This window comes from Merops nubicus, unplaced genomic scaffold (assembly GCF_000691845.1).
Source record: "Merops nubicus isolate BGI_N331 unplaced genomic scaffold, ASM69184v1 scaffold285, whole genome shotgun sequence".
Lineage (NCBI taxonomy): Eukaryota > Metazoa > Chordata > Aves > Coraciiformes > Meropidae > Merops > Merops nubicus.
The window spans coordinates 25,666-41,912 of NW_008611377.1; the positions used below are offsets into that span (position 1 = coordinate 25,666).

At 41.0% G+C, this 16,247-nt stretch overlaps 1 protein-coding gene across 1 annotated transcript in view; it reads left to right on the top strand.

Moving 5' to 3' along the window:
• Positions 1 to 4,276: 4,276 nt before the first annotated feature.
• The window catches only part of FAM19A1 (family with sequence similarity 19 (chemokine (C-C motif)-like), member A1), a gene marked incomplete at its 5' end in the record, with an annotated part of 45,167 nt that continues 33,196 nt past the window's right edge, over positions 4,277 to 16,247 (top strand). Inside the window, one exon of the mRNA XM_008941174.1 lies at positions 4,277 to 4,417. Within this exon, the coding sequence (XP_008939422.1) occupies positions 4,277 to 4,417 (141 nt within the window). The remainder of the gene's footprint in view (positions 4,418 to 16,247) is intronic.

A 16,247-nucleotide genomic window follows, 5' to 3' on the forward strand; every position in this document is an offset into this window, starting at 1 on the left:
GGCATTATCTTATCTCCCCACCGTCTGTGCCTCTGCCAAACAACCCAAGAAGTCTCACCTAAGTGGTGCTTTGCTCATGCATTCATGCACACGTGCATTCATTATGACTGACCTGCCCTAGGAAGGTCCATTAAAGGGAACTCATTTCAAGCACAGATGGTCCTGAATAGCTTAATGTCTGCCTGGTGGCCAGAATAAGTGAATTCTTGATGGCCTTAGACTTCTGATCACATACATGCAGCCAAGGAGGAAATGAAAACATGTTTATCATTTTGATAAACAGCCTCGCTCATTGCTGCAGGATGCTCCATGTAACTCAGCAGAGTCAAATACTATTAAATTGTCATCACTGTCAAAGGGAGAACGTATAAGTTTTGCTACCTGAGTCATAGTTAATGACTTCCACAATGTATAACACAAATCAGTACTGCTGTTTGCCTTTTTTATGTTTGTTTACTGATATGCTCAGGCTTGGCGAGAATACAGAGGCAAGTTATAATTTTGAAGTGCAAAATATGCTTTTATTATTACCTCTCAGCTAGAGATATAAAAACCAGAGATGACTAGAAGATGGCTTTTTGGCTTCTGCCAGGCATGCACTCAGACCCTATAGGTGATTAGATATTTTAAATCACAGCCACCCACAGTAGGCTCATACTTATGATAAAATACTTCATTCTGCAGTTTGTAAACTCAAGGTGACTTTATAACAGAGACAAAAATGAGCATGATTTCAGGAGTTTATTGTCCTCTGATTAGAACTAAACCATTTTCAGGAGCAGCAATCAGTTATTCCTGTTTTACAATAAGAATGATGTATAATTCTGCAATTTTGTATTTTAAGCCTACGCAGAGAAAGAGTTCCAGAAGGATAGGAAGTAGGAGCAGGATCATAATGCCACAGATGATTGCCATCTTCAACAGCCCAGAATCCTGCCCAGCAGCCAGTTCTGTCCCTCTTGCTTTGGTAGGCATCACATTTCCTTCATGGAAAGCTGAGGGCATCCTGTGCACTGAGTGCTCAGAAAGGATCAGCTGTTCTTACTAGCAGGTCCTGCTAATATTTGGTGGGAAGGGAGGATATAAGTCGTATTAGGATGTTTTCATTCATCTCTGGAGCTTTCTGAAGAAAGAGCAAAGCTATTCTTGATTTGCAAGTTCCTATTCAATTTCTAATCTTTTTGTGATTTTCTCAGGGCAAGAGGAAATTAAAAACAAAACAAAACAGAACAAAAAACCCACCACACATAACCTGTTTTTCTTGCCAGGTGGATAAAGCAGCCACTTCATGAAATGTAACTGTCAACAAAACATTCAGAAGACACTTATTTAGAGGATTTTAGGGCCCTTTCCTCTCCTTTTAAGATCAGTGGCAAATCCCCTCTTGACTTGAAAGAGTTGGATGAGGCTGTTATTGTGGAAACAAAGCCAGAAGCTACCTTAGCTCAATAGACCATAAACTTCACAAAAAAAAAAAAAGACATTTATGTTCTTTGTGACAAGAATTCAAACTTTTACTGCATTCACAGCCTATGAGGTCAATAATTCCCATTTTTCAGGACTCCCAGCAGCATAACTTCTTGCCAGGTCTTCCCATAGTCTAAAGAACCACTGAGAAAAAAATACCTGTCTCAGGAGGAAAGAAATACTAGTATCCTAAGATACTAGTATTACAGCATTTCTTGGCAGTCTTCCTCCCCTCAGCCTGTAAAAAAAGAAAATCGGAAATAAAAAAGTAAAATCACACAATAAAAAGATACTTCACATATGTTTTAATGGAAAAATCTGATCACACATAACCAATTTTCCAGGAAAAAAGGATGTGTAACACGTAGAACTTTCCTAATGTGAGATGGATTTTTTCTTCAGTGCTGGGAAAGGTGGTATTATTATTATTATTATTATTATTATTGCAGTTATAGTCCATGCAGATAAAAGTTCCAATTAATGCACTTAATGTCTAGTGGTAAAAAAAAAATGTTTTTTCATTATTTTTATGGTTTCATTATATTTTGCCACTCCTAAACAATGACATTTTGAGTTAAATTCTCTATTGCTGCAGCAACTTGAGCTTCTACATAACAATTAAAGGTGTTGTAAAGCTCGTCTACCAAAACCTATTATTTTGAATAGATAACCAAATAAGCAAGACTAGCTCATGTGGTTATTAGTACTTGTACAGCAAATTAATAGAGAAAATTAAGCATTTAGCTTATTCACAGTTATTTACCACAGAGTTTATGTAGTCTAAAATTAGAAATGTTTATTACCACGTACATTATCTTTATTGTTGAGGTTGCAATCAATAAAATCACAAATCTTTCTTCTCTTAGGGCATGACCGTAAGACAAATTAAACCAATGAGAATCTTTTCATTGCTTTCATTATGGTTTGGATGGGGGAACAGGGAGTTTATCTGAAGAATTACTTCATAAAAAAAATACAAGCATTTGGGGCTGCATTGCTTGTCACAATTCCTCTTGCTCCTAAGAGACATTTAAAAGACCATTTTTCAGATGATGACTTTCTGAATTGTTGGGATCTCTCTTCTGTGGCACCTATTGGCTTTCAAAAAGCTTGTGTCAGCAGGCCAAATGCACCTAATAACCAATACCTGAAGCAGCATTTCTCTCCAGATGAGTTAAATATTTCCTGCAGAGTTAGTCTTGTCTTGTGCTTGCAAACTCATCAGTGCTCAACCCCATGACCATGCAGCCTAAGCTCATTCACTTCAATGGGCGTTCACAGGCTTTCACCCACTGACTCACCCTGGAAGGTCAGTGGTTTGAAAATCTAATAGGATAAAACATTTCCACACTTTGTGGAGTCCCTGTTCGTTGGTAGTTGTTGTAACAGCTAATACTGTGGGTATGTGAAGGGAGAGTCCTCCCTGCCCACCTACCCTATTGCTTCTCTACAGAAATGTCAAGGAAGATGCCACTGAATTCAGAGACCCCTTTCCAAAATCTCTTGTGCACAGCCCCATGTGGATCAGCCTCTCCACTGCTTATTCTCCTACCTGGCTGCAGGGTTACTATAGTGTTCAAAAGCTCTCAAAGTTGTTTCAAAAAGAGTGAAAGCCTAAGATAGGAATAATGGTTTTTTTATGCTATAGTAAAAGCAATGTGCAGGTTTGCATTTCATAGTGGCATAAAGTAATAATGTTTTTCTAGCAAATCAAGCAAACCTCGTTACACATCCTGCTCTTCAGTAGGCTGTGCACGATGTTTTGTGCTAAGTTTAAACAAATCCTGCCAAATTTATGCTGCAGTTTCATAAAGTAGCCAAATATCTGTGGGGAACAGACTGGCCCTATTAAATAGTTGGTGATTATGAGCTAAACACAATCTGAACTGAGGAAACAAGAAATGACTCGGGCAGTGCATTAGCCCACTGTGGTGTCTCATTTCCTTGCACTGCACTGCTAAGGTGAATGGGAATAATACACTTGACACTTCATTTCTGTGTGTAGCATATGCCACAAATTCCAAGTATTCACAAACCACCATCTTAAGCCACCGTCTCTCTGCCAGTTGCTTCTTTCTGTTCTCCACCTAGTCAAATTATTGCAAGTGTTCATAAAGAACAATTAGGGAGAAAAAAAATTAAGCCTGGTGATCTTACAGACAGTAGGGATGTTTTCTGCCCTTAAAACTGCCAATTTAGGGAGTGGAGTAGCAAAGGGAAGTGCTGTTGGACCATCCTCTAATTTGCAGAAGGTGATTGTCATCTAAGGGTGGAATCAAATATTTGGAGAAAAAGGCTGTTTCTAGATGGATTCCCTTAGCCCCTGTCCTTGTACAAGAGAATATTTTGGGGGAAGAGGCTTCTACTATTACAAGCATAAAATCAGCCAGCCACTGTTGCACATTTACTGCAGTGTGTTACCTACGTTTCTTCAGGCCCAGACATTGACACAGTCATTTTTTAGGTCAAATAATTCTGATGATGTCGGAGAAGCTTCTAATATAAGACAGACAAGCTGTATCTACTGTAGAGGGACATTTCTCTGCAGTTCATATTAAAACTGGAGTGTAGGAGCATGTACAATGGGAAAAATAACATTGTGATCCCACCTGTATAGAAGCTGTGTGCAGACAGGAGCATGCCTGGGTGCTTTGATTAGCCACTGCTGCTCTTCCTAATCAGAGTGTCAATATTCTCTTTTTCTTTTTTTTTCTTTTTTTTTTCTCTTTTTTTCTTTTTTTTTCTTTTTTTCTTTTTTTTTTTTTTTTTTTTTTTTTGCTTCTTTTTTTTTTTCTTTTTTTTTTGCCAGAAGGAGGAACGTGTGAAGTTATAGCAGCACACAGATGCTGTAATAAGAATCGAATTGAGGAAAGATCACAAACAGTAAAATGCTCCTGTCTACCTGGGAAAGTGGCTGGGACTACAAGAAACAGACCTTCCTGTGTCGATGGCAAGTAGCTCCTCCTGTATATATGTCTCTCTTTGTGTACCTTCCACTAAATAGCTTTAATTCTATAGATGATGCATAGGAGCTTTGCTGTGTTTTCTATTTAACAAACCAGAAGAATCTGTAAGGCTGAGTGTGCATTCACACCACCTTGCCTGCTACTTCAGTGCATGGTTCTGTGCACATGGGTCACATTAAGAGTTACTCAAAAAGTGAGAGTATATCAATTCAGCACAGGCACTTGGATAAGTGTAACAGACTCTGTGGCAGGATCAAGCCCTTAATAAATAACTGGACAAAAATATCCCTTGAGTCATTTCACAGAGACCCCCCAGTGCCACGTTAGTTTTGATTCATAAGTATTTTGAAGGACAACCACCATTCATTTTGATTTCATTAGCCATTTGGAAAGTCAGTGGCAAGTAAGATAAATAAATGAATCCTGTGCTCTTGTCCTGTAACAAACATTATAGAAAGCTAGGCAAAAAATCTTTCTCTTTTGAAATCACTGGTGCCATTTCTCATCATGGGGATTTTTTTCTGCTAAAGGAAAAAAAAACATGATATTTGTGTCTGGGTTTCCTATCAGGTCTAGCTAGTATGTGTTCCTTTCTTGGGCTCCCTTGCCACTGCTGCAAGGTGAAACCATGCAGCAACTGGGGAGAAAGCCACAGCCTGGAAGTGCTTAGCAAAATGTAAATCACTTAAGAAGACGTGAGTAAGTAAGTAGTGCTAATCCCATTAGTTACCCTTCCCAAACAAGCTGCTCTGTGTTGCAGGATCCCTTCTCTGCAGCAGCTTTGTGAAACAGTATCTCATAAAAATTCCTTGCTCTTTTTTATGGTAAATCCTGGTGCCATTGTTTCTACCACCCCCCAGCCCTAAGGTGCTTCAAAGAGCCAAGGGTTGTTTTGGCTAGGGTCAAGGTGGGCTTGGCCCTGGGCTCTCCTCATCCTTCCTATGGCTGGACTTCCAGGGCTGGCAGCATAGCTCCTGGTTTTGGAAGCACCCAACGTTTCCTCTTTGGGTTTGTTTGGCATTGAGCTTCCCCCCAAGTGAATGAGGGGAGGAGCTGTACAAGCAGACACTGGGAAAAATGGTTTCTTCTGGGGTCCTTTCCTCAATCAGATGCCACAAAGGCTCCAGCAAGGGAGCAGGGGCTGACCCAGTTGTAGTCCAAAGTTAGACAGGAGTATCAGTGGACATTGTGGACTTGGGGATTGTGTAGACAAAGCTCTGATACTTGCACATTAAAAGATGAGAGTTTGGTGGTGCCTTGAAAGATTGGGGGGTGCCCTGGAGGGATGAGAACCTCATGTTTTCTCAGCGAGTATTTGTGGTGTCTATTTATCTTGTTTATATATTAAAGGTAGAAAGAAATATTTTATTCTTTCAAAAACACATTCAAATTTTTTAATTATGAGGTATTATTTTGTAGCTTGTTACATAGGGAATGTGATTCAGCTTCTGAACTTGTGACAAAAAACACACTGTGAAAGCACCTGTGAATGATTTTTCACTAATCCACATTCTCTCATTCTGTATTGCTTAATTACCCTGATAAAAAGAAGCTTTTCTTTTTTTGTTAAGAACACTCATAAAGCCATAGGCGAAATCTACATCTGGTCTTAGCCAAAGATCAGCTGTACAAGCCTTGAAGAGTTTCACGTTTTTCAACTGGTCATGAAAAACAGAAGCAGCAGATAGAGCAGAAAGACACCATATAGATCTCATAATTCTGCTCAGAGAAGAGGAGCTCAAAGCCTGCTGTGCTGAGAACAAAAGTCGGGGGCAGGTGTGGACTGGAGCCTAATTGCTCTGTCAGGATTACAATAAAAAGAAATGTTATTGTCTGGAATTTTGAAAGGAGTAAGGATAAAACAATGGCTAATATAAAAGTGCAAAACTAGTCCCATTGAAGTCACTGGTAAGACTCAGAGTGACTTCAAAGCCAGCAGATGTGAACTACAAAAGAATGTCTTCCCCTTTCAAGTTCAGTTGTTGTAGTCAGCCCGTAGCTTCTTTTGTAGATGGCTGGTGAACGGTTCAAAAGCCCAATATGCTGCTCATAAAAATTAATAGAAGGGACATTTTCTTTGGCCTTTGTTTTATCCTAGACTTTGCCTTGTGGCTTTTGACATACTGACCTGTTTTAAATCAAAACTTTGACCTATTTAGTAGTTCTGCTCTTGCTAAGGCAAACTCCCAGAACTTCTCATGGGAGTCCCATTGACGTCAGTACTTTAACTCACACAAAGATTTGGGATTTGCTGTTTCTTTGGGACATAAGGACATTTCAAAAGGTCATCTGCAACTTTTTACCTTCTTTACCTACCCTATTGAAAGGATTAAGACTGCTTAATCTCATACTGTGTACAATCTCAAGCCATAATCTGTCACCAAAAAAGCTTGTTTGGGTTCATTAATCAGAAATCTGTGGGTGTTCAGCTACAACAGTGTACTCACACCCAAACAGACTGATCACCTTTCAGAGGTGAAAAGGACTGGGATATCCTGTGTTAGCAGTTTGACTCCTGTCTGTGGTTGATTATTGCCTTGAGCCATCTCCACCTCATGGCTACTTAGTAGTGTGTATAAAACAAGCTGAACCTCAGTCTTGCCGTGTTTATACCGGTGACCAAACCGTGACTTAATGGGATCAGAATCAAGCTTTTGGTGTTTCTCCAAAAAAAAAGCATTTCATCAAGGCTGATGCTTTGAGAGGTTGAGTTCCTGTTACAGAGGAAAGATTGTATTGCCTTCCACCCCTACCAGCCAGTGCTCCAGAACACAGCTGGGCTTTGTGGGTGGGATTGTGTGGAGAGCTAGCTTTGTTTCCTGTTTTAGAGAGAACACAATCACACACAGGAGTAATTTAACTTTAATAAAGTATCAGGGGTGATAAATGGTCCTTTTGTCCTCTTATGAGATCTCATCATGGGTAGCACACCATCATAGTACACAGAACTCGTGTACTCAGTCCACATCCTTATAGAACTGAGATTCAGGCTGAGTACAAGTTGTTTGTGCTACAAGGGATGGGAAGTTGCCATGTATTCCCAAGCATCACTTCTTGCCACGTGCTGCAAACTTTTCTTTGAGGTTTCATTTTAAAAAAGTATAGTGAGGCCAGGCTGTGGCAGCCTCAGACATTATAAATTATTCCTTGCTGTTCATTCAGTAAATACTGTCCTACAACCTGCCTCAGTCACCAATGAATTATGTAGTAGCAACAGTGAGAGCAAAACAAAAGCCAAATCTTGTCATGAAACAGAGATGCCAGTTTCTGTTTCTTTTTGCCTCTTCTGTTGCACATTTACTTTCATGATTCCCTGTACTTCAAGGTCTTTTTGGTTCTTTTATTTTTTTTGAAGGATGGTTTTGAATGCCTCCCTTCCCTCCCTATCATTTATCTTCTGTGCTACTTGGCAGTAGCACATACCAGGGGTATCAGTCTGTTCAGCTCTCTGTCAGGGCTGTTATTATTTTCTCCATTTTCCCAAATACCTCTCCAGAGCAAGTACCACATAGATTTATTTCATTTGTGTTACAGCAGCTTGAGAGGGTCCCTTTTTCTGGAGAAAGCAGTGGCAAGCATGTCCAGGGAGTTCAAAGCCCCAGCACAAACAGCTGGGATTTGTCCCCCTGCTAGCTGTTGCTAGTACTACTTCTCCTGCAGGCTGAGGTTTTATTCCTTTGTCTTTGTTAACCAATTTCTTCTGTTGGTACTGTGGTTATTAAAAGATATTCCCAGTAATGTCCTCAGCTTCTTAATAGCAGTGCTTCTTGCATCTTCCTGGTGTGGTCAGTGGGCACATGATGCTTGTCCTTTCATGGGTCAATCCCATATCCTTCAGAAAATCTGTTCACCTCTATGAGTAAAGATCAGTTGGTCCCTACAAAATTTTAGTTGATTTTTTTCTTAATTTTCTGTTACTCCACAAAAAAAACCAACTCATATATGTTTTTTTTTTAAAGTTGATGTTTATCTTTTTTAGAATTTTTCACCATTCCCAGTACACCTCTTACATTAAGTGGGGCCAAGATTTCTTCTACTATTCATGCATAATGTGGAGGTATTCTTAACCTTGTTCATCACTTCATCAGAGCTTTCTTTTCCTGCCCCATCTTCCTTCTCAGAATGGAATGCACTAAGCATACTGAAACCATGATGAAAGAATGTGACTTTTAAGTACCTTTAAAATTGCTGTTTGAACCTTTCCTAGATGTACTAAGCATATTCTCAAAATATTTAGATATTGAGAGATTTGCATTTTGCTTTTGCTCTCTTACAACCCAAGACAGTTCAAATAAATGGCTGTGGGCTGCTCCAGGTTTGGTGGTTCTGTGATACCATGGCATCATAACTTAAAAATAACTTTACTGTGACAGAATCAAACGTAAAGGTTATATATATATGACATATATATACCATATATATGTCATATTTGGTTCAGGATTGTCATGTCCACCTCTCATTCTTCATTGGTCTAATCTACAGGCAAAATTGATGTCAGCTTTTTGAATAGGCTGAGGTTTACTTCTGCTGTTTGAGTAAAGTTGGCTGTGTGAGCTAGCAAGAAACAATGAGCAAGTGGCAGCAGTGAACTGGTCACATCTTTTTTTTTGTTGTTCTTTCTGGCTTGTCTACACACAATTTGCTGTTTTCCTTGGTTGCTTCCATGAGCAAAACAGTTTTGTGGTCACTTCCTTTACTTTTTCTTTGTTTTGATTCATTGGTGGAGAGTTTCTTTTAAGCAGTTCCTTTTAGTGCTCTGTATAAACAGCATGAATATTTGACTGAACATGGGAGTCTCCACCTCTTCTACACTCTAGTTGATAGCATGCTAAAAGTCTCTTATCTGGAAGTTTCCCATTCCCTGTAAAGATACATGCTTTGACTTTCCACTGCACTGTGGAGCAGCTGCTCACCTTCCTTCCAGGCTATCACTAAACAGGACTGGCCACAAATAGCCAGTATGAAGGAGGTGGGAACAGAGGCCAAGTGAGCCCATGGGCTTGCTGAATAAATGTTAGCAGAAAAGCTCTAATAATATTCTCTCGGTTCTAATACTTCATATGGTTGCTATAAAAATGTAATAGGAATACAAGATATTTATCATTTTAATACTGTCACTTTTATGCTGTGAATAATGTGCTTTGTACCATATAATTTACAGGAGTATTGAACCATTCTTTACAGTCACTAGGTGGTTATGTCCATGTGTTTTTCAAGGCCTTTCAGTACTACCTAATTTGCTCATCTATACCAAAGTTTACTGTTTTACAGTCAATGGTGCTCGCAGATCCAGATTTTTTTTTAACGCTTGAATTTTTCTGTTTCCTTTTCTTCAGTCTTCTTCCAGTCTTTTTAAAACTCTTTTTAGAGGCAATCTCAATATTTCTTGCACAATTTTCTGTGAAATTTGTTGGACCACAGAGTGTGGAATGACAGAAAAGCACCAGCACTGGCTTTTGAAATCGGTCACAAAGGGACTTTGATGCAGGCTGTGAGTGTTGCCAGTGGTTTTAGGAAATGAGGTGGTTTTAACACTACTCAAAACCAATGAGGAAAAAGGAAGGTGCTGCTAAAATGCTGTGCAGAATCTCTCCCTCCACATTATTCCTGCAAGAAAGGTCTCTGCAGAGATCTGAGATGATCTGAATCCATGTTGTCTGCAACACAGGATTTGAAGCATTAGCCCTCAAGTAGCAGGGCTAGTGTTTTAACTCTCCATGGTCTGCTCTTGTCCTATTTTATACCAGTCATGCATCAGCAGAAAGAGAAATAACTCACTGATACAGAACAATAAAATGAAATTAATCTGGTATTTCCCTTTCTCCCAGACTGGCTTTGGATCACACCAAGTTTCAAATCATTCTGTAATAGATGAAATATTAATGTGCATGTACATACTTCACATTTCTATTAGTTTGAGGATTATCCATCACTAGCCACCATGTGGCCCTGTGAATTTCCATCAGACTTTGTCAGGACAGCATTAACAAACTAAACACAAGTCTTGATGACGATTGGGAGCACTGTGACTTTTAATGCTGCTCTGGGCCAACACTTGGCAACTTTCAAGTCATGCTGTTGGGGGGTTGGTACTGCATATCCTTATTTTGCCATGTGCAAAAGTGGGAGCAGAAAGAGGAGAGCATTCCATCAGCACATGTTCACTTTGCTGGTGTTTGCCATCCTTTCCCTCACCCAGGACCTGCAAATGAGAAGGTCACAGTGGGTATGTCTCTCCTCGGGCAGACAGTAAGTGTAGCCATGCTGGTGACATGAGCTGTTTTTACTTTATTTTTCTCATTGTGGATAAGATGCCTCCTGTAGGGTGAGCATTCACCGTTTAAGAGTCCTGCATCCTTGCAGCACAGAGGTGTAGCACATCCCCTCCTGGTGCTCAGCCTGTGCATCCTCACACAGCATCTGTGTTACCCCAGCTCACACCAGCTAAGAGATGGGTGCAGGATATACAGAAACTTCTTGGCTCTCCTTGGAGTCAGTGCAGGATTTGAGCCCTGTAGAGTCAAATAAAAGGCTCCTATTGACTTTGGGTCAGGTCCTTAGTAAATGCTTTGTTAGATATAATCCTGTATCTATCAGCACTTACATCAATTGAAAACGGTTCACAGTCACAAAGCCAATAGTTTTCTATTTATCTAATGTGTACTTTAGGTGGTATCACCAGAAAGCCTTTTTTATTTCCAGCCTGTGAAAATACTTTCAATCAATTCTTATTTCTTGAAGAAAGGGGGGAAAAATGCTTTTTGAAATCCAAGGAGTCAGCTTCTCATCCCTCTAGCTGTGCTTCGGCCTAGATAAGAAGAGATCTCAGGGTCCCATATTATTAATGCACTGTCTATATGAATAACGAGCAGGCTTGGTGAATTATTCCACACTCCTGGGAAAATCTATAGCCCTGTCCTTCTGCAGCAGCACTGGAACTGAGCAGGAGACTTGTATTTTTTTTTGATTTGGTGATTTCAGATGACTTCATTCGTAAGGAGGGGAAAAAAAATGTATCTGTTCCCCACTGATACCCATTTAGTAAGCTCTAAAAAATGCACAGCATATGCTGTGCACTATTTAAAAAGGAGAGAGGGAAGCCTAACTGTGTACTGGAATATTTTAAGACTTTGCTTTTGTCCAGAAACATGTCTTCTTGAAATGCCCTTGCAGCCACCCTGAATCTGCAGCCAGATCCTGAGAGGTGCTGACTTCAAGGGGAGCAAAAGCAAAACTGGCAGTGACGAGGCAGAGTAATTAGTTCATTTACTGAGGTACAGCAGCTCTCATTACCAGCTTGCCTCCTAATCTGCAGGGCAAAGGCTGAACGGAGCAGAGGGCAGGGATGTGCCTGACCCTGCTGATGGTGGGTGAGCTTTTGTGTCAGGGCACAGTATCATCTTCTGAACACAGACCATCCGTGAGCAACCTGGGGAGAGCAGAGAGGCCATGCTTCACCCTGAACAAGCATATCCATGTCTCTGTGTACATATATACAGGTACCTCTGTGCACATGCTGCAGAGTCATCCTCCTGTGGGTGGCAGATCAAAGCACCTAGTGCTGTTCAGACACATACATATGTTTCCAGTCACCAAGGTGCGTATGGGGAAGGTGTTCAAGGGTTGTATCTGCAGCTGACCTTCCCCATCTCTCAGTGCTTCCCCATCTCTCAGTGCTTCCCCATCTCTCGGTGGGGCTGTGTTGTTTGTGTCACTTGCAAACCTCTGCCGGGCATCAGGGACAGGCAGACAGGTGACCATGTCTTTCTTTTGTGAAGATGGAGCAGCTAATGAGATCGTCTGACTGTGTTTATGTGAGTACACCTTCATCTCAGCTGTAATTTATCTCCCTACCTATGTCTTATATTTCTTTCTTCTCCAACTGATGTTGCAGTTTCCTGCGTCGCAGAGCAACCACCCTTTTTAATATCAAGCCCATACAACAGGTGACTAATCCCCCCCTGCTCAAGTGCAGAGAGCTCACTTAAATCCCAATTGCCACAGGAAAAACATGTTCTTTTTCCACTTAAGAAGGGGAAAAAAGCCATAAGTTGTGGCACTATCTCCATCTGCGTGAGGGGCGGTCATTTTTCCAGGCTCCAGCTGACAGTTTTCAGTGCTGACACAGAGGGAGCAGAGCCCTCACAGCCAACCGAGGTGCACAAACAGCAGCCTCGTGGTGAAATTAGAGAATGCCATGGCCACATAGCAGGGTGAAGACAGAAGAACATATAATTACTTCACCTCCATGCAGAGGAAAGTAACCTTTTTCTAAAAGACTTGCAATAAGCCCGCTAGAGGCTAAATGGAAAAACAGTAGGAGTTTTCTCCTCTTATAGGTAACATTAAGTGTTAATCACAGCACTGGAAAGAGCCTGGTAAGGGGTTTTGGAAGCAGGGAGTACAGGCACAGAGGGGAGCCAGCCACGCCAGTGCGCCAGGCACCGCAGGGAAAAAGAAGCACAAGCTGGGTGAGGAATGAAAGCCTGGAGAAAATTCCCTGGGAGGAGTGAAGAAGCCATAGGCAGGACCATGCAAGGCAGTTCAGGTAGCATAAGGATGGGACATGCTGCCTGGCAAGCACAGAGCAGGGGTTTTCACAGCTCAGTGCACACACAGATCTACCTGGGTGAGCCCAGAGGAGAGGCAGCAGCCCCTTGTGACCCATCTGCACATCTACAGATGGTGGATGTAGGGGCAAAGAAAGCTTCAGTGATTGTAAGGGAGGCTCTTTCCACAACAAGCCAGCATCCAGCAGTGCTGAGGGAGAGATTTCTGGATGTTGGGAACTAGATGGAGAAAGCCTGTCCAAGAAGAGATCACCAGGCTGGGGTGAGCAGCACTGTGTCAGAGCCAACAAGTTTTGCTCGGGGAGCAACACAGAACTAGCTCAGAAGAGTTACATCTGGGTATCTAGGAGGGACTTGTGTATGAGACACTTGCTGTGTTCGTGTCCATCACAGCCACCAAAAGTAAGGACTCTGCTCTATGTCTGCCTTGCATGGCTGCAGCAAGGCAGTGAGATAAAAAGCTTTGCTACCATGTGCTACACCTCTGTGGGGTGATGTTGCCAGCTGATGGAGGATGTGTGGTGTCTCAGGAGCACAAGGTTAAACCTTTTACACCATGCCATTAAGCAAACACTGGCTTTAACTGTGCCTTTTCTGTTGAAGCCCATGTGCACGGTCCAAGTCCAACACTCAAAATGCATTCAGAAAGCAGCTTCACACCCAGAGACAGATTTTCAGCTGATGTAAACTGGCTCTTGAAGTCTAGAGAGACCTACTAGTTTGTGCCAAATGAGGGCAAGGTTTGTTGAGTTTAGGAAAATGAACAGAATGGCAACTGGCTATTAATCCTTGCTCACAGCCTGCAGGGAATATACAGGACCAGCATTCAGATAATCAGTGGCCAAGTGGAGCTTAAAAGAATGTTAAGGTCAGGTTAATATCAGTGCTGGATCCCCTTGCACCAAATTCACAGTAATTCAGATGAGAATCTGCCCCTGCCAGGAAAGACCATATTATTAAAGAGCTAATTCTGCATAGGCTCACATCACACATCTTTTCTGCATCAGATACTGTGTTTTCAGGGCTGTGAAATGCTGTTTGTCTACAGATGTCTCTAAGACAATGTAAAAAATACTAATGTTGCAGAGCATTAAGTCTTTTTTTTTCTTTTCTTTCAAAGCTAACTTCTATCTATAAACATGGAGCTAGTTCACAAGGCTTGAATGTGGTTCATAGGATTAGGATTTGAGCACAAAAGAAGTGGATGGTTACATAAAATGGAAGATGTTGCTATGTAGTGTCCTCTCTTTAGATTAAGAGACAAGAACCTGAAGTTATTAAACACCAAAACTTAAAGAGACAACAACCAAATCTTTTTAAGAAGAATACAGACTGTTAATCCTTTTGCAGATGCAGCAAGTTCAAATAAGAGTCACTAATTTGGCATTGGGATTGTCTGTTGTGTATACAACAATTAATCTGGCAACTGCAACTAGAGACAACAAATCAACAAGTGTTTAATTGATTTCAGAGAATTGATTATCTGTAAAATTGATGACAGACACACTTCCAGTTCCTCCTCTCAGAATACAATCAGGTGGCTATAGGAGCCAAACTCAGCAGTTTATCAGCCTGTAGGGTTTTTTGGGTGATTCTCATGCATTAATGTTGCAGAATTGCCTTTCTTTTAGGGATCAAGGAAGGGATTTAATTTAACATCTTAGACTTTGTGCTAAGGAAGTATGTTATTCAGCACATACATAGCCTGCAGATTTTGGAACAGGTCTCTATGCATAGGTGTCAGAAAGCAGTTTACTCATCCAGTATCTCAAAGAAAGGATTATTCCTCTTTGGGAGTTCAGTGGTTCCACAGACCATTCGGTTTGCTACAATAACTGCTCAAAGTCAAGCAAGCACAAGTGCTGATGTAGTATGCAAAATTCAATCATATTTAAAAAGTGCTGCCTCTCCCTTTTGAAATTGTCATCCAAAAGACAGCAGTGTGGAAAGGAGCTCTGCTTTACAATTTAAGCATTCTGCCCTGTGTCATTAGGACATAAAACCTATTCTGCAGGCAGATGGATTGCTTTTAATATGTGGTCTTGTGTAATCATTTCCTTTTGATTACAATTCCTAGGCAGCAAGCATACAGCAGAGTTTTCAAGATGCATGTGCGTGGTCAGTACATTTTTTTTTTATCTTCCTAATGTGCCCAGAACTCCCAAACAGCAAGGTGAAACATCAGCACAAACCATCACTCAGGAATGAAATTGAGAAGTAAATGACACTGTCCTAACTGGGGACAATGGCAAATCTCTGCCATTAACTCAAATGAGAGTAAGAAAACATATCCCTGTGTTGGTTTTATTATTACAAAATGCCCTCTCGTTTTTCTTCAAACCCCTCCACAAAATAGCATCAAATATGGTTGTATGTGATATAGTTATGCAAATACCAAATGAACTCCATTTCCTCTGGAAATTTCCTTTCCTCTTCTTGAAAATTGCTACCTGGATGAACACATTTTAAAACAAAAGCTGTAAAGTCTCTGTTAAATAAAAAAAACCAAAGCCCATTAGTGTAATGAACACTTGCTCATTAGTGAGATCATTACCCAGGGACACAGATACCTGTTGCTCTGAGCAGGATGGGGCAGGGGAGGGTGACCACTGCTTTGAACCATAGAAATAAAGCAGTAAAGGAGAAAATCCATATAGTTTTTGACAGGTTGTGTTTCCTCTGGGATTCAGCTTAGTAGCAAAGGCCTGGCCTCATTACTGGACTGGTGCAATTCATTTCTCTTGTTTGTCCATGCATCGTGATGAAATTGGTTCATCTGAATGTCAGGCAGGGAATCAGGAGAGGAATTTTTGGCAGCACTGGAGAAGCATAATGCTTCTCTCTAGCACGGAGGCAGTTCCTTTCCTGGGATGGATGCGCAGTTCTGGCCACTCAGCTTCAAAAAGGGAGGTAAATGAACTCGTGGACCCAGGTGTGGAGAAAGAATTTGGCAGCTCAGGAGAATGGGCAGCCTCTATTGAGAGAGAAGAGTTGTAGGGTAGCAAAGCAAAGGGTGGAGTATGAATCTTCTGTCAGATTAGTGCATGGGCACTAAGAATGGAAAAACACTAAGAAAACATTCAAGGATTGAATAGATATAAACTCCCAATCATTAAATGTAGGTTGGAGATTAAAAGAACAGTCCTAACTCTGAGAGGAGGTTGGCAACAGCTTCTCAGTTGGGATGCCAGATAGTTTTGAAGACTTCCAGAGTTTTTTGTCACAAACGGCAAAGAAATTAGTA